This window comes from Triticum urartu, chromosome 7, assembly GCF_003073215.2.
Source record: "Triticum urartu cultivar G1812 chromosome 7, Tu2.1, whole genome shotgun sequence".
NCBI classification, from domain to species: Eukaryota; Viridiplantae; Streptophyta; class Magnoliopsida; order Poales; family Poaceae; genus Triticum; species Triticum urartu.
In genome coordinates, this window is record NC_053028.1 from 197,602,835 (window position 1) to 197,628,415 (window position 25,581).

A 25,581-nucleotide genomic window follows, 5' to 3' on the forward strand; every position below is an offset into this window, starting at 1 on the left:
AGCATAGCAAAGTCATAACAACATCAATCTCAGAACATAGTGGATACTAGGGATCAAACCCTAACAAAACTAACTCGATTACATGATAGATCCCATCCAACCCATCACTGTCCAGCAAGCCTACAATGGAATTACTCACGCACGGCGGTGAGCATCATGAAGTTGGTGATGGAGGATGGTTGATGATGACGATGGCGACGGATTCCCCTCTCCGGAGCCCTGAACGGACTCCAGATCAGCCCTCCCGAGAGGTTTTAGGGCTTGGCGGCGGCTCCATATCGTAAAACGCGATGAATTCTTCTCTCTAATTTTTTTTCTCCCCGAAACACAATATATAGAGTTGGAGTTGGAGTCGGAGAGGCACCAGGGGGCCCACGAGGTAGGGGGCACGCCCCCACCCTCGTGGAGAGGTGGTGGCCCTCCTGGCCTTCATCTTTTGCAGGTATTTTTTATATTTTCCAAAAAGTTGCTCCATGAAGTTTCAGGTCATTCCGAGAACGTTTGTTTCTGCACATAAATAACACCATGGTAATTCTGCTGAAAACAGCGTCAACCCGGGTTAGTTCCATTCAAATCATGCAAGTTAGAGTCCAAAACAAGGGCAAAAGTGTTTGGCAAAGTAGATACATCGAAGACGTATCAGTGTGCCCCCCACCCTCGTGGACAGGGTGTGGGCCTCCTGATGTTGATTCTTTCGCCAGTATTTTTTTTATAAATTCTAAAAATATTCTTTGTGAAGTTTCTGGTCATTCTGAGAACTTTTATTTCTGCACAAAAATAACACCATAGCGATTCTACCAAAAACAGCGTTAGTCCGGGTTAGTTCCATTCAAATCATGCAAGTTAGAGTCCAAAATAGGGTCAAAAGTGTTTGAAAAAGTACATACGTTGGAGACGTATCATTTGTTGAGTTGGCATAGATCGATATTAGAATTTGTCACTCCGATTGTCGGAGAGGTATCTCTGGGCCCTCTCGGTAATGCACATCACTATAAGCCTTGCAGGCAATGTGACTAATGAGTTTGTTGCAGGAAGATGCATTACAGAACGAGTAAAGAGACTTGCCGGTAATGAGATTGAACTAGGTATGATGATACCGACGATCGAATCTCGGGTAAGTAACATACCGATGACAAAGGGAACAACGTATGTTGTTATGCGGTTTGACCGATAAAGATCTTCGTAGAATATGTAGGAACCAATATGAGCATCCAGGTTCCGCTATTGGTTATTGATCGGAGATGAGTCTTGGTCATGTCTACATAGTTCTCGAACCCGTAGGGTCCACACGCTTAACGTTCGATCACGATATGTATTGTGAGTTATGTGATTTGATATACCGAAGGTTGTTCGGAGTCCCGGATGTGATCACGGACATGACGAGGAGTCTCTAAATGGTGGAGACATAAAGATTAATACATTGGAAGGTTATGTTTGGACACCGGAAAGGTTTCAGATAGGTTCGAGCATTTTACGGAGTACCGGGGGGTTACCAGAACCCCTCGGGGGGTTAATGGGCCTTCATGGGCCCTAGTGGAAGAGAGGAGGAGGCGGCCAAGTGGAGGCGCGTGTGTGACGCCCCGAGACCGACGCTCTAGAAGACTTCCATATATTTTCGTGATCACTGTGTGTTTCATTTTGCTTGCTCTATTTATTTTGTATCGCATCATGTCATTTCATTTTTTAAACTCAACTAAATTAATTGCATAGATTTTTGGTCAATTTAAATCAAGGGAATTCACATGGTGACTTCTCTTTATAACATATCCTCCCAATATTAGGGAGCTATATCAAATATTCCATTGATTTGGAATTAACCATAACACACGTGCAAAAATAACCCCATGCCTTTTCTGCTTTGAGTTGATCCCCAAACCTTGCCGACAATTCCTTCTCCATTTATTGAGGCTCCTCCGAAAGTCTCAACATTTTTGGACACTTCTCAAACCCGTCCTAGTTCAAACCATTTGGATTAAATTCAAAGAAATTTGAATTTAATCTTTCATTCATGCCCACTCCTATTTTTCTTGGATCAAGCTCCTTTTTGTGAGTCCAAGAAAATAAATCCCATGCTCAAATTATTTTCCCTAACTTTCTCTTTCTTTTTCTTCTCGCTAATACATTTCTGCTAAAGAATAAAAGGGAGGGAGAGAGAGCTTGCGCCCGCTGGTCTCCTGGGCCTCCAAACCTCCCGCGTCGGCCCACCTAGGCCACCCGCACCCAGGCCGGCCCAACCACCCCCTCCTAACCCTAGGCATCGACCCCCTCCTCTCGTTCTCTCCCTCTGCCCGCTGCCTTCTGCTCGATCCCCATCTCCCTGCGCTCGATCCCCTCTCCCTCTTCCTCGGTCACTCGTCTCCCTCTCCTCCCTCGCGCCACCACCATGCTCAGTAGAGGAGCTCCTGCGCCCGATCCATGGCCTCTCCCTTCCTCCTTGTCGCCTGCCTCTCTTCCTGCACCCGTCGTCGCCACCCCAAGTCGCTCCCTCGCCTTCCCTCGTCGTCCCGACCAGCAGCAGGTCGCCGGAGGCCTCGCCGTCCTACCTCCTCGTTTGCCATGGCCGCCGCCCGTTCGTCGCCTCCGCCGCAAGAGCCTCGCGCCCGACCCCTCGCCGAGGCCATGGATGCCCGCGGCCCCGCCTTATGCATCGACCACCATCGCCGTGGCCGCTCCGTGCTTCTCCACCGACCGACGTCGCCGCCAGCGTGCTCCGCCAGGATCCGGTGGATCTCGGCTTCCCCTGCGGCTCTGCCGCCATGCCATGTTCCCGGAGCCGCGGCGCCCTGCTTGCGTCGAGCCGCTACATCTGCCGCTGCAGTCCCGCTTTGCTCATTGACTAATTCAACCCTCCGCGTGGGCCCCGCATCGCCTCTGCCAGCCCCGTGGTGCTGCTTGCATCCACCAAACTCCTTTGTCCCGATTTGTCGCCTCTGCCTACATGCACCTGTGATGCTTGTTGCTGTTTGAACCGATGTCCGCCAAGTTCGACTACGTTTTGCTGCCCTGGTCGAGACCGCCAAGTACCACGACGAACCGTGAAGTCCCACAAGATACCTAGTACCGCGACGACCCCAGACACTGGATTCGTCAAGTTCCTCCTCGTCTCGTGTACGACTACGTGGTTGCACCAAGTACCCTCGGATACACCAAGTTCAACTAGCGTCGCAAGAACAAGACGACGGGAGTCCGAAGACCCCAAGTACCACGACAATTGATGCATAGTACCACTACCCTCATCGTGTACAACTACCATCGACCCCAAGTTACTCGAATTCGTCAAGTTCCTATCCGAAACGAACATGTACCACTAGAAGATGTACCACTTCCGTCGCCGGGGACCGACAGTACCACTACTAACCACTGCACTCGTGTACGACTACTTCCACACGAACTCGATCCGCTTCGAAATGCATGCTTCGAAGGTATAACGCTGAGACGACCACCCGTGGACCGTATGCATGTGATGTGTGTATGGGATGGTTGCATGTATCTGTTGCTCGCCGCGCATGATGTATCGCTTGCGCGTTACCCGTTTCCGAGCCATCGACACGTGGGAACCCGGTAACCGGGAGAACCCCGCTATTCATCGCATGACACGCTCCCGTTAAGCTTTCTTTGGCATCGACATCTCAATCGAGTTGCTGGAACCGGAATGTTGACATGGCACCATTTCCATTGTCATTGCCGTGGCACCCCTTTCGTTTCTGCCACAATGACAAATGCTTCATAACATGATCATGTAACATTTTCATAAAATTGCATAAAACTTGTACATGTCATCCGCATCATGATAATAACATTTAAAATGTTTAAAATTGTTGTTTGCATTAAATTGCTAAATGCATATGGGGATTTTTTGAAATTATTGTTGTTGTTTTCGGCCTCATTTAAAATGCCTAAATGCGTAGTTTACTTATGCTTCACCTCTTGCCATGTTAACCAACATTTAATATTGTTGAGTGCCTAACCGGGAGTGAACTAAATAATCGAATGTGGTGTTTCGTCATCATGCATCTTGTTACATGTTGAGCTCCACTTAACTTGTAGTTTTGTTTGTGCACTTTGCCATGCCATGCATATTTAAACCAGACATGCATTATCCTTGGTTGTGCATCATGCCATGTTTATGCTTGTGTGTTTACCATGTTGCTTGTTCCTTTCCGGTTTGCTTCTCTCGTTAGTTTCGGTTTCGTTCTGGAGTTGTGAGGATTCGTTCGACTACGTCCGTTTGCCTTCTTCATGGACTCGTTCTTCTTTCTTGCGGGATCTCAGGCAAGATGACCATACCCTCGATGTCACTTCTATCTTTGCTTGCTAGTTGTTCGCTCTATCGCCATGTCGCGCTACCTACCACTTGTTATATCAAGCCTCCCATATTGCCATGTTAAGCCTCTAACTCACCTTCCTAGCAAACCGTTGTTTGGCTATATTACCGCTTTTGCTCAGCCCCTCTTATAGCGTTGCTAGTTGCAGGTGAAGTTGAAGTTTGTTTCATGTTGGAACATGGATATGTTGGGATATCACAATATCTCTTATTTTAATTTAATGCATCTATATACTTGGTAAATGGTGGAACGCTCGGCCTTATGCCTGGTGTTTTGTTCCACTCTTGTCGCTCTAGTTTCCGTCATACCGATGTTATGTTCCTTGATTTTGCGTTCCTTACGCGGTTGGGGTTATGGGACCCCCTTGACAGTTCGCTTTGAATAAAACTCCTCTAGTAAGGCCCAAACTTGGTTTTACATTTGCCTCACCTAAGCCGTTAGCTTGGGTTTCCGATGCCCGAGGGTCATCTTATTTTAACCCCCCGGGCCAGTGCTCCTCTAAGTGTTGGTCCAAACTAAAGCCCTTTGCAGCGCCACCTCGGGGAAACTTGAGGGCTGGTTTTAGTTGTACAGATTGCTCATCCGGTGTGCCCTGAGAACAAGATATGTGCAGCTCCTATCGGGATTTGTCGGCACATTCGGGCGGTCTTGCTAGTCTTGTTTTACCATTGTCGAAATGTCTTGTAACCGAGATTTCGAGATTGATTTGGTCTTCCCAGGAGAAGGAATATCCTTTGTTGATCGTGAGAGCTTGTGATGGGCTAAGTTGGGACACCCCTGCAGGGTTTAAACTTTCGAAAGCCGTGCCCGCGGTTATGTGGCAGATCGGAATTTGTTAATGTTCGGTTGTAGAGAACTTGACACTTGACTTAATTAAAATATGTCAACCGCGTGTGTAGCCGTGATGGTCTCTTCTCGGCGGAGTCCGGGAAGTGACCACGGTCTTGTGTTATGCTTGAACGTAAGTAGTTTCAGCATCACTTCTTGATCACTTCTAACTTCTCGACCATTGCGTTGCTTCTCTTCTCGCTCTTATTTGCGTATGTTAGCCACCATATTTGCTTAGCGCTTGCTGCAGCTCCACCTCATTACCTTATCCTACCCATAAGCTTAAATAGTCTTGATCTCGTGGGTGTGAGATTGTTGAGTCCTCGTGACTCACAGATACTTCCAAACAGTTGTAGGTGCCGATGATACCAGTGCAGGTGACGCAACCGAGCTCAAGTGGGAGCTCGATGAAGATCTTGTCGTTGTTATGTGTCTTTTCCGGACGATCAGTAGTGGTGCCCAGTTGGGACGATCGGGGATCTAGCATTTGGGGTTGTCTTCTTTTATTTTGGTTCCGTAGTCGGACCTTGATTGTACTCTGGATGATGTATGTTTAACTTGTTTTTTGTGTGAAGCGACGATTGTAAGCCAACTCTTTATCCCTTTCTTATTCAGTACATGGGATTGTGTGAAGATTACCCCTCTTGCGATAAAACCACCATGCGGTTATGCCTCCAAGTCGTGCCTCGACACGTGGGAGATATAGCCGCATCGTGGGTGTTACAACGCCCCCCAAGCCCAATCCGAATTGGGGGGGGGGGGTTCCTTCTCTCCCTCTTCCTCTTTCCTTCCCCTCGTAGTTGGACTAGGAAAGGGGGAAACCTACTCCTAGTAGGAGTAGGATTCCCCCCCCTTGGGGCGCGCCCCTTGAGGCCGGACGACCCCCTCCTCCCCTCCTTTATATACGGGGGAGGGGGCACCCCATAGAAACACAAGTTGATTTCTTAACCGTGTGTGGTGCCCCCCCTCCACAGATTTCCACCTCAGTCATATTGTCGTAGTGCTTAGGCGAAGCCCTGCGTCCGTAACTTCATCATCACCGTCACCACACCGTTGTGCTGACGAAACTCTCCCTTGGCCTCAGCTGGATCTAGAGTTCGAGGGACGTTACCGAGCTGAACGTGTGCAGATCGCGAAGGTGCCGTGCGTTTGGTACTTGATCGGTTGGATCGTGAAGACGTTCGACTACATCAACCGTGTTACTAAACGCTTCCGCTTTCGGTCTATGAGGGTACGTGGACACACTCTGCCCGCTCATTGCTATGCTTATCCTAGATAGATCTTGCGTGATCGTAGGATTTTTTTTGAAATACTACGCTCCCCAACAGTGACAGTCATAACCTAGGAAGATACGGCACTAGCTCCAGTTCATAAATATAATGTAGGCATGTATTCCGTAAATAGTCATACGTGCTTATGGAAAGAACTTGCATGACATCTTTTGTCCTACCCTCTCGTGGCAGCGGGGTCCAAATGAGAAGTAAGGGATATTAATGCCTCCTTTTAATAGAGAACCAAAAGAAAGCATTAACACGCGGTGAATACATGAACTCCTCAAACTACGGTCATCATCGGGAGTGGTCCCGACTATTGTCACTCCGGGGTTGCCGGATCATAACACATAGTAGGTGACTATAACTTGCAAGATCGGATCTAGAACATGGATATAATGGTGATAGCATAAACGGTTCAGATCTGAAATCATGGCACCCGGGCCCAAAATGACAAGCATTAAGCATGGCAAAGTCATAGCAACATCATTCTCGGAACATAGTGGATGCTAGGAATCAAGCCCTAACAAAACTAACTAGATTACATGATGAATCTCATCCAACTCCTCACCGACCAGTGAGCCTACGAAGGAATTACTCACTTCTGGTGGGGAGCATTATGGAATTGGCGATGGAGAAGGGTTGGTGATGACGAAGAACGAAGATCCCCCTCTCCGGAGCCCCAACGGTCTCTAGATCTGGCCTCCCGATATAGAACAGGAGGTGATGGCGGCTCCATCTCGTGGATCACGATAATTCTTTCTCCCTGATTTTTTTTCTGAAAAATAGGATTTTATAGCGTCGATTTCAAGGTCTGCGGGGCCACCAGCTGGGGACACCCCACTTGGGCGCGCCTGGGGGGGGGGGGGCAGGCACGCCCTGGTGGGTTGTGCCCATCCTGGTGCCCCCCCCCCTCAGGTGACTCTTGGCTCTAGGAATTATCTTTTCTTGTCTAAAATTCCTCGCAAAGTTTTGTTCCATTCCGAGAACTTTTATTTCTGCACAAAAACAACACCATGATAGTTCTGCCGAAAACAACGTTAGCCCGGGGTTAGTTTCATTCAAATCATGCAAATTAGAGTCCAAAACAAGAGGAAAAGCGTTAGGAAAAGTAGATACGTTGGAGACGTATCAGTCACCAACTGGTCGAACTCCTACCAAGATCCGCACAAGCCCAAGATGGTATCCATACTTCAAGGTGAGCACTTTGGTATGTAGTTCATTACTTGATATGCTTGGATAGTTCAAGGTGAGAACTAACACAATCTTGTATTACAATTTCAGGATTGTATTGTGGCAATAGATGGTACTCATGTCACTGCTAGAGTGCCGAGGCCACAAGCTGCAACATTCAGGGGGAGGAAGCACTACACAAGCCAGAATGTGCTTGCTGTTGTTGACTTCAATCTGAAGTTCACCTATGTGTTGGCTGGCTGGGAAGGGTCAGCACATGATGCTAACATACTTAGTGACAACATCAATCACCTTGATGGCATCAACATCCCTGATGGCAAATTCTACCTAGGAGATGCTGGCTATGCATGTCGGTCAGGTGTTCTTCCACCCTTCAGGAAAACCAGGTACCATTTGAATGAGTTCTTTGGCAGGAACTACCTGCTGTTCAATCTCAGACACTCCAGCCTTAGAGTAACGATTGATAGGGCATTTGGAGCTCTCAAGAACAGGTTCAAGATCCTGGACCAGAAGCCATTCCACCCTTACCCTACCCAGGTTAAGCTTGTTATTGCATGTTGCAGTCTACATAAACTGGATCTTGCAATGGGGTGTTGATGAACTGGTGCCTGAGGAGGAAGAGGTGACGCCTGACGATCTTGACCCCGGTGGCCATGGTGTTGAGGCATTTGACAACGAATCCTGGAAGAACAAAAGGCTAGAGTGGGCACAGGCAATGTGGGATAACAAAGGTCAGGCAAGGATATGAAGAAGAAGAGCAAGAGCAACAACAGAGGAGGAGGAAGAGCAACGAAACAACGAGTCCTGTATGTGCCTAATGGGATGTAGCCAACCAAACGATGGATCAAAATTAGTTCTTTCATGCAGCTAACCTATATGCAGGCAACCAAACTATGTGTAGATGGTGGTTCATAGGCTCTTTTTGCTCAGTCAGACCCGATTGAGAAGTGTATGCAAACACGCCAAAATCAGTGCGGGCAACCAAACGCATCCCAAGTTTTGCCCTGCTCCACCGATGCAGGGTTGATGACGACGGTGTTCCTTCGGCTCTCCGGTGTTTGTAGTCATCATCAGATGGTCCATAAATCTAGATTTATTTTATTATTCCATTCATTTCATAATATAAGAGCGTTTTATTGTCACAAATCAATAATGAATAGATAAGAGCATCTATAACCGGACCTCTCAAACCCGCCTCATACGCCCGGGCACGATTTTTTGACCCAGACGGGCCCCTCAAACGGCCCTCAAATGCCCAGGCTGATCGGCACCCCCCATATCCAACCGAAATATGGGGCGAATATGGGGGCGCCCGGGCATGCCCGCCACGTCGGACCCGGCAACCCGACCCCACCCCAAATTGCACCAATCCCTCCCCCGAGCTGTCGGATCCATTTGCTCTCTCCTCTCTTCTTCCTCCTCCGCGCCGTCCGGCTTGTAGCTCCGCCGTCAGATTTTGTTAGGTAAATGATGGATTCCGATACTTTGTCGGACGAGGAGTAAGGACCGGCGGAGCTTGACCAAATGATTCAAGATGAGTTCTTCGATTCGTCGGATTCGTACCAATAAGTGGCCATGATCATGCTCATGAGCATGCAAGAGGAAATGGACCAGCAAGTGGAGCATATTCTCAACTTCAAGGGCTCAATCAAAGTGAGAAGAGTGATCAACCGGGACAGGGTGTCCATAGCAAAGCTACTGCACAATGACTACTTTGCTCCCACACCTGCTTTCCCGGATCATCCATGGTTCCGTCGCCGTTTTCTCATGCGAAAACCATTGTTTTTGCGCATTGTGGAGGGAGTGGAGACACACGACGACTACTTCAAGCTGAGAAGGGATTGCTGCGGCCAACTCTCTTTCTCGGCCAAGCAAAAGTGCACGGCTGCTCTAAGGATGCTTGTACTTGGTATTGCTGCAGACGCCGTTGGTGAGATGGTTAGGATGTGCGAGAGCATGTGCCTCAAGACTACTATCAAATTTGCTCGCGCCGTGGTTGAGGTGTTTGGACCGGAGTATCTCAGAGAACCAAATACGCAGGACACGAAGAAGTTGTTGGCTATTGGAGAGGCAAGGGCCTTTCCAGGAATGCTCTGATCAATTGATTGCATGCATTGTCAATGGAAAAACTGCCCCAAAGGTCTGCTTGGAATGTATCAAGGTCACACCAGAGAGGTCACCATCATACTAGAAGCGGTGGCATCACATGACTTATGGATTTGGCATGCTTTCTTTGGAATGCCCGGTTCTCACAACGACATCAATGTGCTTCAACGATCTCCGGTGTTCAGGAGGCTCTGCAATGGGGAATCACCGCCGTGCAACTACACCGTCAATGGCCTGGACTACAAACATGGGGTACTATCTTGCCGATGGTATCTATCCTCAGTGGGCGGCGTCTGTGAAGACCATGTCTGAGTCGCGTGGCAATAAACAGAGCCACTTTGCAACAATGCATGAAGCGGCTAGGAAGGACGTGGAGAGGGCATTTGGTGTGCTTCAAGCTCGCTGGGGAATTATGCGGAGCGCTACAATGATGTGAGAATCAGAAACTTTGTGGACCGCTGATGACATGTTGTGTTATCCTGCACAATATGATTGTCAAGGATGAGGGTGATGGTGTAGCCCAAACCCATAATTTCGAAGCATACGGAGAACAAGTTGAAATTCCGAAAGATCAAGATGCGGCTCAGCTTATGAACTTTCTGGAGATGCATCAGAATCTCCAAAATCAAGCAGGTGCACACATGGCTACTCAATGATCTTGTGGATCACATGTGGATCAACAATGGCAAACAAGAAGGCAATGCTTGAGTTTGGCACTTCAAATAGAATTTATGTAAATGCTATGTATGCTTGAACGGCCATTTCGTTCTTTTCTTCTTTGTTCAGCTTTCACAAGCAAGATACCTTGACCAACAATTGCTACTTACGTGCCGCATTGTGTTGCATGACCGACGTGCATGTATTTGCATGGGTCTGAGAGTCCGGATTTGAGATATGTGAATGCACGAAAAGGAAATATAAGGGCCCGTCTGGATGCGCCCGCTAGCGTGCTTGGACGCGTCCACAGACATTTGAGGGGCTGGATTTGCCAAGTCCGGTTGTAGATGCTCTAAGGGCATGTACAATGCATAGTCTCAAGGTGATGCCTCGCATGTCATGTAGGATCGGATATGACGTAAAGTAGGTTCGGATAGAGAAGCGGGATCCTCTCCAAGAGGCGGGTGCTTGAAGAGAAAAAATGTGGTCCGGTGACAAAAGCTGAAAAGGTTAAGTGAAAAGTAGAGATGCATGTGTACTAGAGTCTTTATTTTTTATTTCTTAATGAGGCCCATTAGTGGTAGTTTGCATTGGAGAGAAAAAATTAATGTAGATGCCTTAAGAGCAACTCCAACGGGCCGACCTAAACGGACATCGATTTCGTCCGCTTTTTGTCCTTTTGGGTCGGCCAGACGGACACGGATGCCCGCTTCCGCATTTGGGTTGGCACCTGCGCCCAACGCTGGCCTGCGACCCATTTAGACGGCGCCAAAAAAATGAACGCATGCATATTTAAAAAAGAGAAACTACATTAATTAAACATTAAAGCCGACCACGAAGGCTGGCGAGAGTCCACGCGTCCACATTTGCATTTAAAAAAAATAAAAACAGCCTAAACTACGAGGCGGCGCGCTGCCCTAGGCGTCGTCGTCGTCGTTCTCGGGGTCCGTGAGGTCGATAAGCGTCGGCGCCGGCCCGGCCCAGGTGAACGCCGTGTTCCAGAGCGCTGCCATGTCGGGCTGTGCCGGCGCAGGCAGTGCCGGAGCGGGGGGCTGTGCGGCCGCCTGTGCAGCCGCGGCCTGGCGCGCCTCCTCCTCGGCCTCGCATGCCTCCTCCTCGAGGTCGCGCTCGAGCATCTCCTCGTACTCGCTTTGCCGACGCTCCTCTGCCAGCCGGCGCTGGCGCCACATCTCGAGGTAGGCCTGCTCCTGCGCCGGCGTCGCCCCTAGCCAGACCGGTGGCGCGGACACCCACTCGCGCACCACTCCATTTCAGGAGAAGCGCGCGATGGGCTCGGGCTCGGGCTCCGGCTGCGGCTCCGGCTTGATGGGGACGACGGGGCCACCGGCGGCACCACGCTGTAGCCCGCCGCGGAGAGGGCAAGGGCCTGCGCCATTGCCGCCTCGTAGCGGGCCTCCTCTTCCGCCTCCGCCGCCTCCGCTCTGCGCCGTTTGTTCTCTTCGCTCTCACGATAGACGGCCGCAAGGGCCGCCTGGTAGGCGTCCTCCGCCGCCTGGTCCTTCTCGCGGACGACCAACGGCGTTGGCCTCCGGTCGACCTCACGCACGCCCCGGCGCCTCGCCTCCTCGTGCTCGAAAGCGAACCACCTCGCCCAGTTGGGCGAGTCGGTTGCGTAGGCGGAGTCGCGGCGCTGCTCCGCCGTCAGCAGCGCCCGCCGGCGCTGCACCTCCTCCGCATGAGCACGAGCCGACCGCGCCGTCGCCGGCACTGCGATTCTATCTGAATCCAGATGCCAGTCGTGCGGCAGCGTCACGTCGGGATACGACAGCGGCTGGTGGTTCTGCCAGTGCCACTCCGCCTGGTGCACTGGCACGTTGACGCGCTGCCTCTGCCGGCGAGGCGCCGGCGGGGATGGGAGAAACTCGGAGGGGAAAGGGGTGGCGGGGGACTTGCCCTTGGTCTTGCTGGCGCTGGCGCCGGAGAAGAGGCCCATCGTCGCTGTGGTTGCGGTGGCTAGGGTTTGCCGGCGACGAGGGAGCAAGGGTGGGCAGATGGGGACGACGAGTTTGGATGAGAACGGCCCCGCCGCACGGTCGGCTTAAAAAAGGACGAACGCCGTCGCTGACGCGTGGGCCCGTCGTAATAAATTAAGCTGACCGCGTGGGCAGCGGGTAGTTGGACGGCCGCCATGTAGGGACGCGGCGGACAGCGAGAAGGCGCGCGAAGCGTCCGTTCGGCGTCCGCGCCGATGCATTTGGGCCGCAAATGCGTCGGCGCAGACGCGACGCAAACGTGATTTGGGTTTGGGTCGGCGTGTTGGGCCGCCACTTTTGTCCGCGCCGACCTAAACGGACACAGCGGACGAAATGGGTCGGTCTTTTGGAGTTGCTCTAAATTAGCCATCGTACATGCCCTAAGTTTCTTGAAAAAGTTTATCTCCACGTGATCAGACCACGTAAGCATGGCCAAGCGCACGTGTCCGCGCCTCCACGACCCACACCACCCAAAGAAGCCGGCCCGCCGGGCCAGCCTCCAACAAATCGCACCGTTCAACCAGGACCGCTCGCTCCTCCCACCCACCACCCCAGAGTCCCACACCCACACCAGGCCACGCATGCCGCCCTACCACAACGCGCGGGGCGACACGCCCGCACAGGATTGACCCGGACGGAGAGAGAGGGACAGAAAAAAAAAGGGCGCCGCACGCAGCACGCAGGCGCCATGCCCCCTCAGTTGCGCTTCCCCACCGTCCTCCCCCACCTATACCCCCCCCCCCCCCCCCCCCCCCCCCCCCCCCCTCGCCGTCTCCGCCTGCCGCCGCCCCCGACCCCGCGCCACCCGCTCCGCCGCCTGCTCTTCCGAGGCATGGCCTCCTCCGCCACCGGCGAGGCCGCGCCGGCCGCCGGGACAAGCGGCGCCGGAGAGGCCTCCGCCCGCCCGCGGCGCGCGCTTGAGGAGCTCGCGTGGGACGAGACCTTCGTCCGCGAGCTGCCCGGCGACCCGCGATCCGACAACATCCCCCGCCAGGTTCGCCCCCTCCCTAGCTCCCTCCCTGCTTGCCTGGCTGCTTGCTCCTAGTTTTGCCACGCGGTTGGCGTAGCACCTAGGTTAATTTCTTGCTGAGTATTTATCCCCGAGGTTTGGTGTTGCAGGTGCTGCACGCTTGTTACACCAAGGTGTCTCCCTCGGCGCCCGTGGAGAACCCTAAGCTCGTGGCGTGGTCCGAATCCGTAGCTGACCTCCTCGATCTGGATCACAAAGAGTGAGTTGCATATCCCAGCACCCAGCTACTCACTAGCTTTCTGGCTATGATTTCCATCGCTCTTGAGAGCATTGTGGCACCCCCCTTTTGTTGAGCGCTAACTGGTTATTGAGATGTGCTGAAGAAAAAAATTATAAATGCGTGTAATTTGCGTTGAAATTGTGAACTCAACGCTACTCTTGGTAGCTGACAACCTACAAATGATCCAGTGAGTGAGCACACCGGACTGACTAGTAAGATTGTCTGTTAACTCCGGTGCACTAAAGGTGATAGTTTCGATAGGAATTTTTAAACATAAGAGTTAATTCCTATCCAGAATTAGGGTACCAAAGTCCTAAATTCACTAAAGGGTATCATGTAAAAGATCTGTATTGTTTATGATTTATGAAGCAAAAGGTGGACTTGCTACTTAAGTCAAAGAGCTTTTTTCATTTATTCAGACATATATTCGCCCCCACCCCCTGTTTTTTTCCTCAAAGTTCACCACTAGGATTTTTTTGCAAACAAAATGGTTATCGATCAGATATTTACCAAAATGTCCTAAAAGGTATCATGTAAAAGATCTGTATTGTTTACGATTTATGAAGCAAATGGTGGTCAAAGGGCTGTATCCATTCATTCACACATATATTAACTCCACCCCACCGGTCTGTTTCTTTTTTGAAATTCGTCACTACTTCTGGGGAACAAAATGGTTCTTGATCAGATATTTAACTCAGTCACCAGATCGTTAACTAGTAGTTGAACAGAGCCATATGTTGTCAAAGAATCCAGCTGTTCGCGTGAATGAAGGCATATAAAAAACTCTGGGTAGTTCCACATGAAACCTTACATTTTTGTCTCTTCTGCAATTGCCATGAAACATTTGTTATTTCTATTGTCCGACAAACAGTTATTTTTTTCGTTCTCATGAAAAATGCTAAGCCGAGGGTTAGGCCATGTCGTGTGCTGCTTTGTTTGCTAATACTGGTATATGTTTATGCTGCAAAAAGTTGGGCCATGAAAAATGCTGATACTGGTTCTGACAATATGCTCTGGTTAAATGATTCCTTGACGAAAACAAGTTAAAATTGTCTTAACTTCAAATGATTCCTAGACGAAAACAAGTGAAAATGGTCTCAATAAAGGATAAAATCAAGTTGAGTGATAATATCTATGGGCCACCTTCAACCAGTTATCATCATGTCTTTCTGCTCAGAAGTGTGTTCATATTTTAAGAGGTAAAAGCACAAGGTGTCCAGAAACTTGCTCGCCCTGTGCTGATTTGGTCCACAATCTTGCAGAAGTCGACTCCGCCACCCACAAGCAATCCTAAGCCGACATGTTGTCTAGCTCGATGTATACCTTTGCATGATCCCCCTTCCAAATGTATTTTTTTTCAACTATGTATACGAAGCGTTCTGGTCCAGCCCATCACGTATATGTAGGGATGAAAACAGAGCGGAAACGGACGGATCTGGGTGCTACCGCATTTGTTTTCATATTTTTCTGCGGAAGCAGAAATGAATACAGAAACAGATACTACCGGAAACAAACACGGAGCGAATACGGCGTGGACACGGCAACGGTACCAGGTGTTCACCGGGACGCCCCCCCCCCCCCCCCCCCCGCGCGCGCGAACCATAGGGGAAAACACAAGCAAACCAACATATTTAATCAATTGTTAACATGACCACCAAATATTATGATGGTTATATTATACGATATGCATTTGTGCATATTTTATTCAACTTTGGCAACACAAACACATTTGTGATAATCAGAAGGACAAGCTCCAGATGTAAAGAAAAGCACAATATCTCAGGTCACCCTCTTACAAGTAAAACACATTGTAACATCACAAAATAATTAGTGAAGCTGATTTTTTGGCCCGGTCTCAATTGTGGTCACAATCAGGGCTAGCTTCCTTGCATGCTATTAGAAATTGAGCCACACAGGGGCCATTCTACTCATTGTTTAATTATGTGATGTTTGATGGTTGGGCTACAGAACAGCCATAGGCCCATAGTAGAAACAGAAAATTCCATATTCACAGAAACGGAAAGTTCCATATTCATGTATGTTCCACCGGAAAACGCCGTTCAGTTTTTGTTTCCGTTTCCGCATAAAAAAGTCAGTTTCCATTTCTGTTTCCATATTTCCTCTCCATTTCCATTTTTCTGCCGGAAAAGCGGAAAAGCTTCTGCTCCGTTTTCATCCCTACGTGCATAGCGCTCGACTGATTTTTGTGTATGTGCAGCTTCTCGTGCATGTAGCTCTCTCGGTCAAAACTCTCCACGAGAGCTCGCGATCAGCTAAAACAGATTACAGATTGGTAGACTATATAATAGCCAAATGCATGTGTAGTACCTTTTAAGTTTTTCTCTCAATTTTTGTTGATGTACAAGAAGCAACTTCCTTCGGTGCTTACACACATGTTCATGCCTGACTTGGGAGTTGACTAGGACTAGGAAACCTAATTCTTAATACTCCTTCCGACTTAAAAAAGAAGGCCTATAAAGTCAAACAGTGTAAAATCTAACCAAATTTATAGAAAACAATCAACAAATACAATACCCAATTGGTATCATTAAATGCATAATAAAATATATTTTTATATCATACATACCAAATTTTGTAGTTATTGATAGTTCTTCCTACAAGCTTTTTCAAAATTTGCACCGTTTGACTTCTGACAAAATTTATATACCTTCTTTTTAGATTCCGGGGAGTAGGACTTATCCCTACAGCCCTTACTTCTAATCATATATTCCTATACGAACTCTAGCACTAAGCATTCAAGTGTCATGCTCGTCTCTTATTTTCCCAAATTCAACGTCATCTCACCGTGACTTTCCTCCATGGAAATTTGGCCCCCTGTTGATTGCGTGTCACACAGCGAAGCTCCGCTACTGGTTAGTTTATCATTAATTTCAAGAATGTATATCAGGCGACTTATTTTCTGAATAGATAATATTTTCTTAAAGAAAAATATATATAGTGGATGGAAATACTTCAAACACCAGCCCAACCGTTTGGAGCTAGTACAAAAGTACACAGTAGACAATCAAATATGGCACATAGTTAAAAATATCTACAATACTGTTCAGAGAGACTGAAAATTCCAATCAGGCATATACCTGTATATTCATATAAACATTGAAGCCACGTGGCAAAATAAATAAATAAATTGAATCCTAGTTCCACGAGGAGTTACCACATTAAGCAAGAGCTCCTTTTTTTGCGGACAATTCAGAGCTTTATTAAACAAGAGGTCTTGCATGGAAGCATAGATGTGACCTTCGTACTTATACCTATACGTTACGTACGAGCCGGCCCAGCATGCATGCAGACCGTGAGTTGCAGCATGGTATTATGTATAGTATATAAAAAGTGTATCTGTACATATGACAAATGAATTGATTTGGTGCAGTGGTTTGCTAGCTTGTACGACCAGGGCGAGGGCGCGGTTCGAATCCTGCCTGCCACTAATTTTTTTCTCCGAATTCTTCTCGCTGTGTAGACAGCTGGGCCCTCGTAGCCCGTGCATAAATTCTGGACACAGCAGGGTGTTTTCTGCAGTGCCACATGTCGGCTTAGGATTGGCTTTGTTTTTTTTACACCTGGGATGTAAGTTTGTGGTGGTGGAGTCAACTTTTACAAGTTTATGGACCAAACAATCACAGACCGCGCAAGTCTCTGCCCCCCGGGGCCTTTACCTCATATTTTAACTCCCTGCCCAATGGCATCCATTTCTCATAACATTTTTTTTTGCATCCTTGCTGATATTGGACATAGAAAAATCACAAAAATAACAATTATCCTCTATTTGTTTTCAGGTTTGAAAGGCCTGATTTTCCTCGGTTCTTCTCAGGAGAAACTCCGTTGGTGGGAAGGTGTGTGATGCCTGTGCTTAATATCTTGCTAACTGGTTTTGTCAGAATATATAATACTCCTACTGAACAACCACCTGCAGTGTGCCCTATGCCCAGTGTTATGGTGGACACCAGTTTGGTTCATGGGCTGGTCAGTTGGGGGATGGACGAGCAATAACTCTCGGAGAGGTTCTCAATTCTCGAGGTGAGAGGTGGGAGTTGCAGCTCAAGGGTGCTGGAAAGACTCCTTACAGCCGATTTGCAGATGGCCTCGCTGTCCTGCGCAGCAGCGTCCGTGAATTCTTATGCAGTGAAGCTATGCATGGTCTAGGCATTCCTACAACTCGTGCTCTTTGTCTAGTTGAAACTGGCAAATCTGTTGTGCGAGATATGTTCTATGAGTATGTCATGATATCTTCAGTTTCTAATCAACATTTTGCTGGATCTGCCTTTGCTTTTAGTTTCCCTTCCTATTTGAATGATTCGTAGTTGCTGCTTTGAGATGGTTCAGCTCTTATACTAGTAGCTATATAATCCGTATGAACATATAATTAGTACTATCACACTGCCGTCTAAAATTCCATGTTCCTTTTGTTTGCCTACTAATGGTTTCCTTATCTAATAATAATTACTTTATTTACTCATCCTGACTTACGTGGGCCTATTATTTTGAAGCGCCAAATTTCCTAATGTTGATTTATTATCATCCATTGAAATTCCCTGGGGTATTCCAAAGCAGCCTCTGGGAACTATGATAAGTTACTTAATTGCTACTCTGCAAATGTAGCCAGGCAAAGCATGTTGCACACGGTACCTGGGTGTTTACTCGTCCAGTATTTATTGATCTAAAATATAGGAATCTGAATCATTTTGCCATGATTTATCTCTTGAAGATTTCAGTACTACATATTGACATTCCCTTGTGTCGTTGAATAATTTGTTTTTTCTAATATGCCAGTGGTAATGCAAAAGAGGAGCCAGGTGCAATTGTTTGCCGTGTAGCACCATCGTTTTTACGTTTTGGTTCATACCAGTTACATGCTACAAGGGGCAAAGAAGACCTTGAAATTGTTCGTCGTTTGGCAGACTACACAATACGTCATCACTACCCACATCTTGAAAATATTAAAAAGAGTGAAGGTTTATCTTTTGAGGCAGCTATAGGAGACTCTCCAGCAATAGATCTTACTTCCAACAAATATGCTGGTAAATTTCCTTTTATGTCGTTTTCTTTGAATGTAGACATTGATCTTGTGAATAACTAACTTATATCTCCTTGCAAATAACAGCCTGGGCAGTTGAGGTTGCAGAGCGTACTGCTTACTTGATAGCCAGGTGGCAAGGTGTTGGTTTCACCCATGGTGTGCTTAACACTGATAATATGAGTGTGTTGGGCCTAACTATTGATTATGGACCCTTTGGTTTCTTAGATGCTTTTGATCCTAGCTTTACTCCGAATACAACTGATCTCCCAGGTAAGAGGTACTGTTTTGCAAATCAACCTGATGTTGGTTTGTGGAATATTGCCCAGTTCACTGGGCCATTGTCGGCTGCGTATCTTATCAGCAAGGATGAAGCAAATTATGTAATGGAGAGGTATTTATTCTTCCAAAATCTATACTGGTCATCTGCAATTTTAACTACATTTATTGTAGGTTTTTGATATGTTCTATATTGTAGGTATGGGACAAAGTTCATGGATGAATATCAATCTATAATGACAAAGAAACTTGGTCTGTCAAAATATAACAAGCAGCTTATTAGCAAGCTGCTGAACAACTTGGCTGTTGATAAAGTTGACTATACAAATTTTTTCCGTCTTCTTTCGAATGTCAAAGCAGATCGTGACATCCCAGAAACTGAGCTACTTGTTCCAATAAAAGCTGCACTCCTGGATATTGGGAAAGAAAGAAAGGAAGCATGGATTAGTTGGGTACAAACATATATCGAGGAGGTATGTTTTTTTGTATATATAAAATTGTTCTCTTTCCCGAATTGCTCGGATAGTAATATTTAACATGACATAGTATATCAATGATTATATTGCCATCTTTTTGGGCTATTTTCTCAGCCCTAGTCATTTTATGAAGTTGGAGATTTTTTTTCTTTTATTCTTTGAGAACAAGCTGGGATACTCTTGGAAACAAAAGCAGCATTGCATTTGCATAGTTTGGGAATCTCATCATGTACTCGTCTTTTATAATAACTCGTGCATTGTAAATTAAGTGTCATCGGCATGGCAGAAGTTCTAAGATGCAGTTATTCCCTACCTCCTGTTGCCACAATGTTTTCCTGTAATGAACCCCCTCTTTAGGTTACTGACTGTTGTTCCACTCACCATTTGATAAGTCTGTGCCAGTATTTGGTTTTGGACCTCAAGTCATGCCTTATAGTTGGATCTTTTAAATCACAGCACTGTTAAAAATCTAAACAACTTCAATCTAATGATATGTTGATGCTTTGTGAAGCTGGTGGCTAGTGGTGTCTCCGATGAAGAAAGGAAAGCCACAATGAACCGTGTCAACCCAAAGTATGTTCTTCGGAACTATCTCTGCCAGACAGCGATTGACGCAGCTGATCTAGGTGATTACGAGGAAGTTCGCCGGCTATTGAAAGTTATGGAACATCCATATGATGAGCAGCCGGGAATGGAGAAATACGCCCGCTTGCCACCGGCCTGGGCATACAGGCCTGGGGTGTGCATGCTATCCTGCTCGTCATGAGCCACATCCAGCTATGACCAATATACAGTGTTGTATACTTTTTTGGTTGTATAGGAGGTTTACCCTGTAATATGTAGTTTTCCGAGCGCCGCATTGTTTTATTACTGTGGCGCGATGTCCGAAACTTAGTCATGTTGTTTGTTGCCTTGACTTTGAGTAGCAGAATGTTCAGCCGTTCAGGAGCAGTTGGGAAATGAAGCGCTCCATACCTAAAGTTTCTGAGACGGTAATGTTATCAGTGGAAAACCCTTGTGTTGGATACTATGGGCTGTTGATCTGGTTGCATCCGGAAACATGGGAGGTTGTATGTTGACGTTGTTTATCGCTGTTACAATGTGCGTAATTCTACTGTTGAGCCGCTTTCTTGCATGCTTTAAAGAGCCACGGAGGATCGTACCGCAAACAGGTGGATCTACACCGGATGGTTAGCATACATGAATATCTGTACTAGCCTCCTTTCTAGTCACTATTGCAATGGAATGATACGCCATCCGAAACAGGTATGCTCACTTTCCAAATTTATTTTAAGTGTCATAGACAGTTGCTAAAAGCTCTCTCAACATACAAATAAATTGCATCTGCGCTGTACAATGGACAAACTCTTCTACAAGATGAGACACTGCATCACTAATTATTTGCTAAGTATCTTTGTTTTCCGCCAGAGTAATAGCCAACGTGTAGGCGACTATCAGACATGTAGCCAACATGTGGGAGACATATGATGTCCTTGTCCCAATCTTTCTTAGTTTGCAAGTAACCATGCTTGTCATCATTTACTTTAAGACCGCGTCATTCTTGACAAGAATCTATATCCAGTTATGCAAGGTTGGAGAAAATCATTTAATTTTAGACCCCAACAAAGAATGCCATCTGATCTTGTAGTAAGCTTTTTGAAAATCAGTTTTCTTATTGGATGATGGAAGTTGAATTATTTTTCTCTGCTTTGAATCTTACCTTCCTTTATATGCATTTAGTGTAGAGTGTGCGATGTGATATGCTCCGTCCGCACAACATCTATGCTCTATCTCCAGAAGAACAACACACATGCACACGCATGATTGCATAACCAAATTAAACATGCAATTATATTATATCACAAATACCATAAATACTGCAAGGTTCAAATTCCAGCATTACAAGACCCAAATTCAAAGATTACCAGGTACAAACTGTGCATGATTCTGCGCAAGGGGTGGGAGGTGATCCATCTAAGGGGATAGGTAATTAAAAGGTTGGACTCTTGGATGTATAGGAGTGCGATATGTGAAGTGATTTTCTAAGTTTCTCACAGGTAATCATGTTTGGGGAGGGGGTGTTTTCTGCTCATTGGGGAAGGGGTGTTTTCTGCTCAAGTCTGAGCAGGAGGGGTGCCTTTGAGGATTAACTTCTCAAATTTTAGGGGGTTAAAATTTTAAGGGGAAGAATTAGTTGGTGCTAACTCCTAAACAAAACCATTTTTTGGAAGTAAAATCATTTTGGGGAAGGTCCGGAGATGCTCTAAGGGCATCTTCAATGCAGATCCTCAAATCGGCCCATAATGTTTCGACTAGACAGTCTAAACACTTTTAGCCCTCCAACACGGATCACCAAATCGCGCTGGACTGGACACATCCATTTTTTTGGGGGGGGGGGTGGGGGGGGGGGGAGAGCTCTGGGGAGTTTGGATATTTGCCATGCTGTACTCCGACACCCTAGACCCACTCTAAAAACTCTCTTCCTCTCTAGAACCCTCCACATTTACACCAGCTTCACCAACCGTTCTCCTACCCGCATTCATGCCAACGCACCGCCCGAGAAGGCTACTCCGATTGCCCGCATTGACCTTTGCCTGCTCCGGCTATTTAAAGTTGGACGACCACCCCCCAAAACTCTACCTCCGAGCCCATCCTCCCACCCCTCCGTAGCCGTCTGAGCCCTCCTAGTACCCATCCGACGTGCACCGTAGCCATGGCCAATAACAAAGTCACATGGTACAAAGATATCAACACTGGAGTGTCATGCTGAAATTGTGACGGAGGTCTGCGACAGGCCCACATTGAGGCGAGCCAACCTACGAGCTCTCCGGAGTCGGGCTCAGGAGAGGAGGATATGGAGGAAGAGGCACATCAGATGACCTCTTCACCATACAACATGCGGACAAGGAGCTCAACCAGACACTTTTGGAGGAGCACCGTGAGATGGTGGCTGAACTGGAGGCGGAGTTTGCATATGTTGTAGTCATGGCGAATCTCCTCACAAACTTGGACGTTGTCGACGAGAACCGAGCGGTGCTTGCATCCATGCAGAGCGCCGCGCACGATTGACCGCGTGAGCCGCCAACTTTGCATCAATGACATGCGGCGGGAATGACTCTTCAAGAAGCTCAAGGTTAAGGATGACGAGGCGTCGGAGCCAACGAGCCACAAAGTGGTTCCGGCTGGTTGTTGCGGGCAGCCAACAACGACGATGTCGGCGGCTTTGACGTGGGGGTCATCGGCCTCACCTCCAACGAGGAGTATAGTAGGATGTTTAGAGCAGTTTTTAGAGTGAAACTAGTCTAAAAATCTATGAATAAAATCGATGCCCGCCTTGTTTGATGGCTAGGATCGGATTATCTCTGCCCGGCCGGCTGTCAGTGGACACGTCCGGATGTGTCCGTGGACATTTGATGACACCCGTTTGGTGGACCGCGTTAGAGACGCTCTAAGTTCAATGAAATGTTACAAACGTAACTCCTTCTCCCCACGTTCCTCTTTCTCTCCTTGGAAAGGCGATTTGGGCGGCGACCATTCTGCCCGCATCTCCGTCGGCGCGACCGTGGGTTCTCTGCCTCTCCGGCAGTCGCTCCGGCGACGGGAGAGGGAGGGGACCCCGACGCTGCTTCTCCGATAAGTAGTAGTTAGTCTGGGTTTCGGTTTTCGCAGAGGCGTTGCAGCGGTGGCGGGATCTATGCATGCCGCATCAGAATAAATTGGCCCTGTTTCATCCCTATCTCGACATTCTTTCAATCGATGATGCTAGGAATCAGGTAGCCTCTTCTTCTCGTCAGGCTCCGGATCTGGCGATTTTAGGTTGTGTCGGCTGGTGTTTCTCGTCACCCATGGTGACGGTGACGGCGACAACCATGAATAGAGTGTGCAGAGGATTTGAAGCGGGATGTACGGATAGCAGTGTGACGTCCATCTTCACCGATCGCATTGGTTGAAGTCGACGACGTCTGGATCAGGTGGACATGAGGATGATCCTTGGCCGACGTGCCACAAAGACTCGGCTCTGTCGTCGGGTGCAGCGGGTCGTTTCATCGGCTCAAAAGTCAGATTTGTTTGCGACGGTGTTCTTCCTGATCCAGGTGTGGTGGCAGTTTCCATCTCTCTTCGGCAAAGCTACGGCCGCGATGGAGTCTGTTTGGAGACGATGGTTAGGCAAGGCGCATGAATCTCCATTAATTGTGCTGTTACATTATTTCTTGATTTGGGATCCTTTGTGCAAATCTTAAGGTCTTATGTCTCTCTGTTTTCCTGTAAGGGTGTCTACGTATGTATTTTGTGTACCAAATTTGTTCAATGAATACATAGTGCTGCTTCTAATTTTTTTTAAAAAAAAGCTCAATGAAATGTTAACTTGATCACGCGATAACTGTCCCGTACAAATAACAGAGATTGTCAGAGGCAACTTCCTCCACACCATCATCATGCAAAGAGTTTATACAGATCATATGGATGCATTCACAACAGTGGCCGCTAGTTAAGCTTTACACATTACAAAGGTTGCCGGCCGGAGAGCCGACGTTGTTGTACAATTCCTGCACGCACGGACGTACGCGCGCAGAGCCAGCGTGGCAAGGCAATCAACCAATCTATCGATTCAGAAACATGAATGAAAAGTTGAAAACCATGCGCTCCAGCTCCTCGATCTCCTCTCAGCCCGGTCGGCTCCGCTCAAGGGCCGTAGATATTTCTGGGGATGACGATGTCGCCGATGTTGTTGTGCCACGGGTCCGCGAGGTGCGTGGCCAGGTTCTCCAGCGGGCCGGTGCCGGGGTACGCCGACTGCTGCACGCAGAACCCCACGAACGCCAGCATCGCCAGCCGCCCTGCAATGCACCCCCCCACGTACGAACGCGTCAGTTCGTTCTCCCATGATTTTTCATTCAACAACGGGGTGTATGGTGGGAGTGGGACGTACCGTTCTTGATCTCCTTGAGCTTGAGCTCCTCGAACTTGGCGGGGTCCTTGGAGAAGCCGAGCGGGTCGAAGGCGCCGCCGGGGTACTTCTTCTTCTCCGGGTCCTTCTCCATGGTGCGCTGCTGCTCCGCGAAGGCGATGGCCAGGAACTCGATCGCCAGGATGGTCGGCAGGTTGCCCCACGGCACCGGGTTGCCCAGGTACGTCGCCTGCCCGTCGGGGAGCGCCGCCCACTCCTGCGCCTTCACCCAGTTGCCCAGCCCCAGCGCCTCCGGCACCAGCACCCCAGGCTGCATGTCGTCCATGCCACAACCCATGTTATTACTACCAGCGAACAACTCAACGATGGCTGCTGTGGTGCAGAGGAGGAGGAGGAGGAGGACGTACCACACAGAGCATGGCCCAGCGGCAGTGGTAGATCTCGGACTCCTTGAACCGCTCGAAGTTCTCCGGCACGGTGGCGAGGCCCAGGGGGTCGAACCCGAAGTCTCTGCACGGAGAAGAAATTGCCAGTCAGATTGATGCCGATTGCTTGGTCACTGCTTGATCGGCTACTAGCTAGCTAGCTGCTTAGTCACCCTGGCGAGGAGCCATCGAGGTGGGCGGGGCGGGGCTGGCCGGGGAACCACTCGGCGGACATGGTGACGCGGCCGGAGGTGGTGGCGTAGGCGCAGAACGGCAGCCCGGAGCGGCCGGACCTGGACGAAGGCGCCAGCAGGCTCGGCACGCCCACGGCGCTGCAGCTCCTCAGCCCGCTCGACGACGCCATCGCCATTGTTGCTCCCTCGATGCTGGCTGCTCCTTGCTGCGGTGAGACAACAACAAGAAGAAGAACAGGCGTGCGCTCTGAGAGGACAAGGGAATCTGAGGCTGCTAATAAGAGCACGAGCGGCCGGAGACGGAGCGGGATGGGGATATCCAAATGCCGCCGGCCATTGGCTGCAATATCCGCATGCGCACGAGCCATTGGGCCACGTAGGATCGTGGTATCTTCGACTGTGCTACGTGGCGTCCCCTGCGTTCTCTGATCGCTATCCTACGTGGCATCTCCCCCCGGCTCCCGTGGTCCACATATCCATGTCTTCGAGGTATGGAAAATCTGATGCTAGCTCAATGTAGGTAACTTCTATCCACCAAATCCAGATGAGATGAGTAGGCACAAATGTTTTCTTTCTCAACTTTATCTGCTAAAATTTCCATGCAACGGTGGTGTTCATTCATTTTTTCGATTTTTGAA

General features: G+C 48.5%; 2 protein-coding genes across 2 annotated transcripts; one reads left to right on the forward strand and one right to left on the reverse strand.

The window, feature by feature from the left end:
- The first annotated feature begins 12,959 nt into the window (after positions 1-12,959).
- LOC125525750 (protein adenylyltransferase SelO) lies at positions 12,960-20,501 on the forward strand. Its single transcript, XM_048690760.1, has 8 exons — positions 12,960-13,369; positions 13,495-13,604; positions 17,423-17,479; positions 17,560-17,859; positions 18,417-18,664; positions 18,748-19,054; positions 19,139-19,412; positions 19,927-20,501. The coding sequence occupies exons 1-8, from the start codon at positions 13,064-13,066 to the stop codon at positions 20,179-20,181; spliced, it is 1,857 nt and encodes a 618-aa protein (XP_048546717.1). The 5' UTR covers positions 12,960-13,063; the 3' UTR covers positions 20,182-20,501.
- A 3,348-nt stretch (positions 20,502-23,849) lies between these two features.
- Positions 23,850-25,231, reverse strand: LOC125519908 (chlorophyll a-b binding protein 1B-21, chloroplastic). The gene is made up of 4 exons (XM_048684690.1): positions 24,923-25,231; positions 24,732-24,834; positions 24,346-24,634; positions 23,850-24,253 (listed from the first exon to the last, which is right to left on the reverse strand). Exons 1-4 carry the CDS (start codon positions 25,117-25,119, stop codon positions 24,099-24,101), a joined length of 744 nt encoding a protein of 247 aa, XP_048540647.1. The 5' UTR covers positions 25,120-25,231; the 3' UTR covers positions 23,850-24,098.
- Between the last annotated feature and the right edge of the window lie 350 nt (positions 25,232-25,581).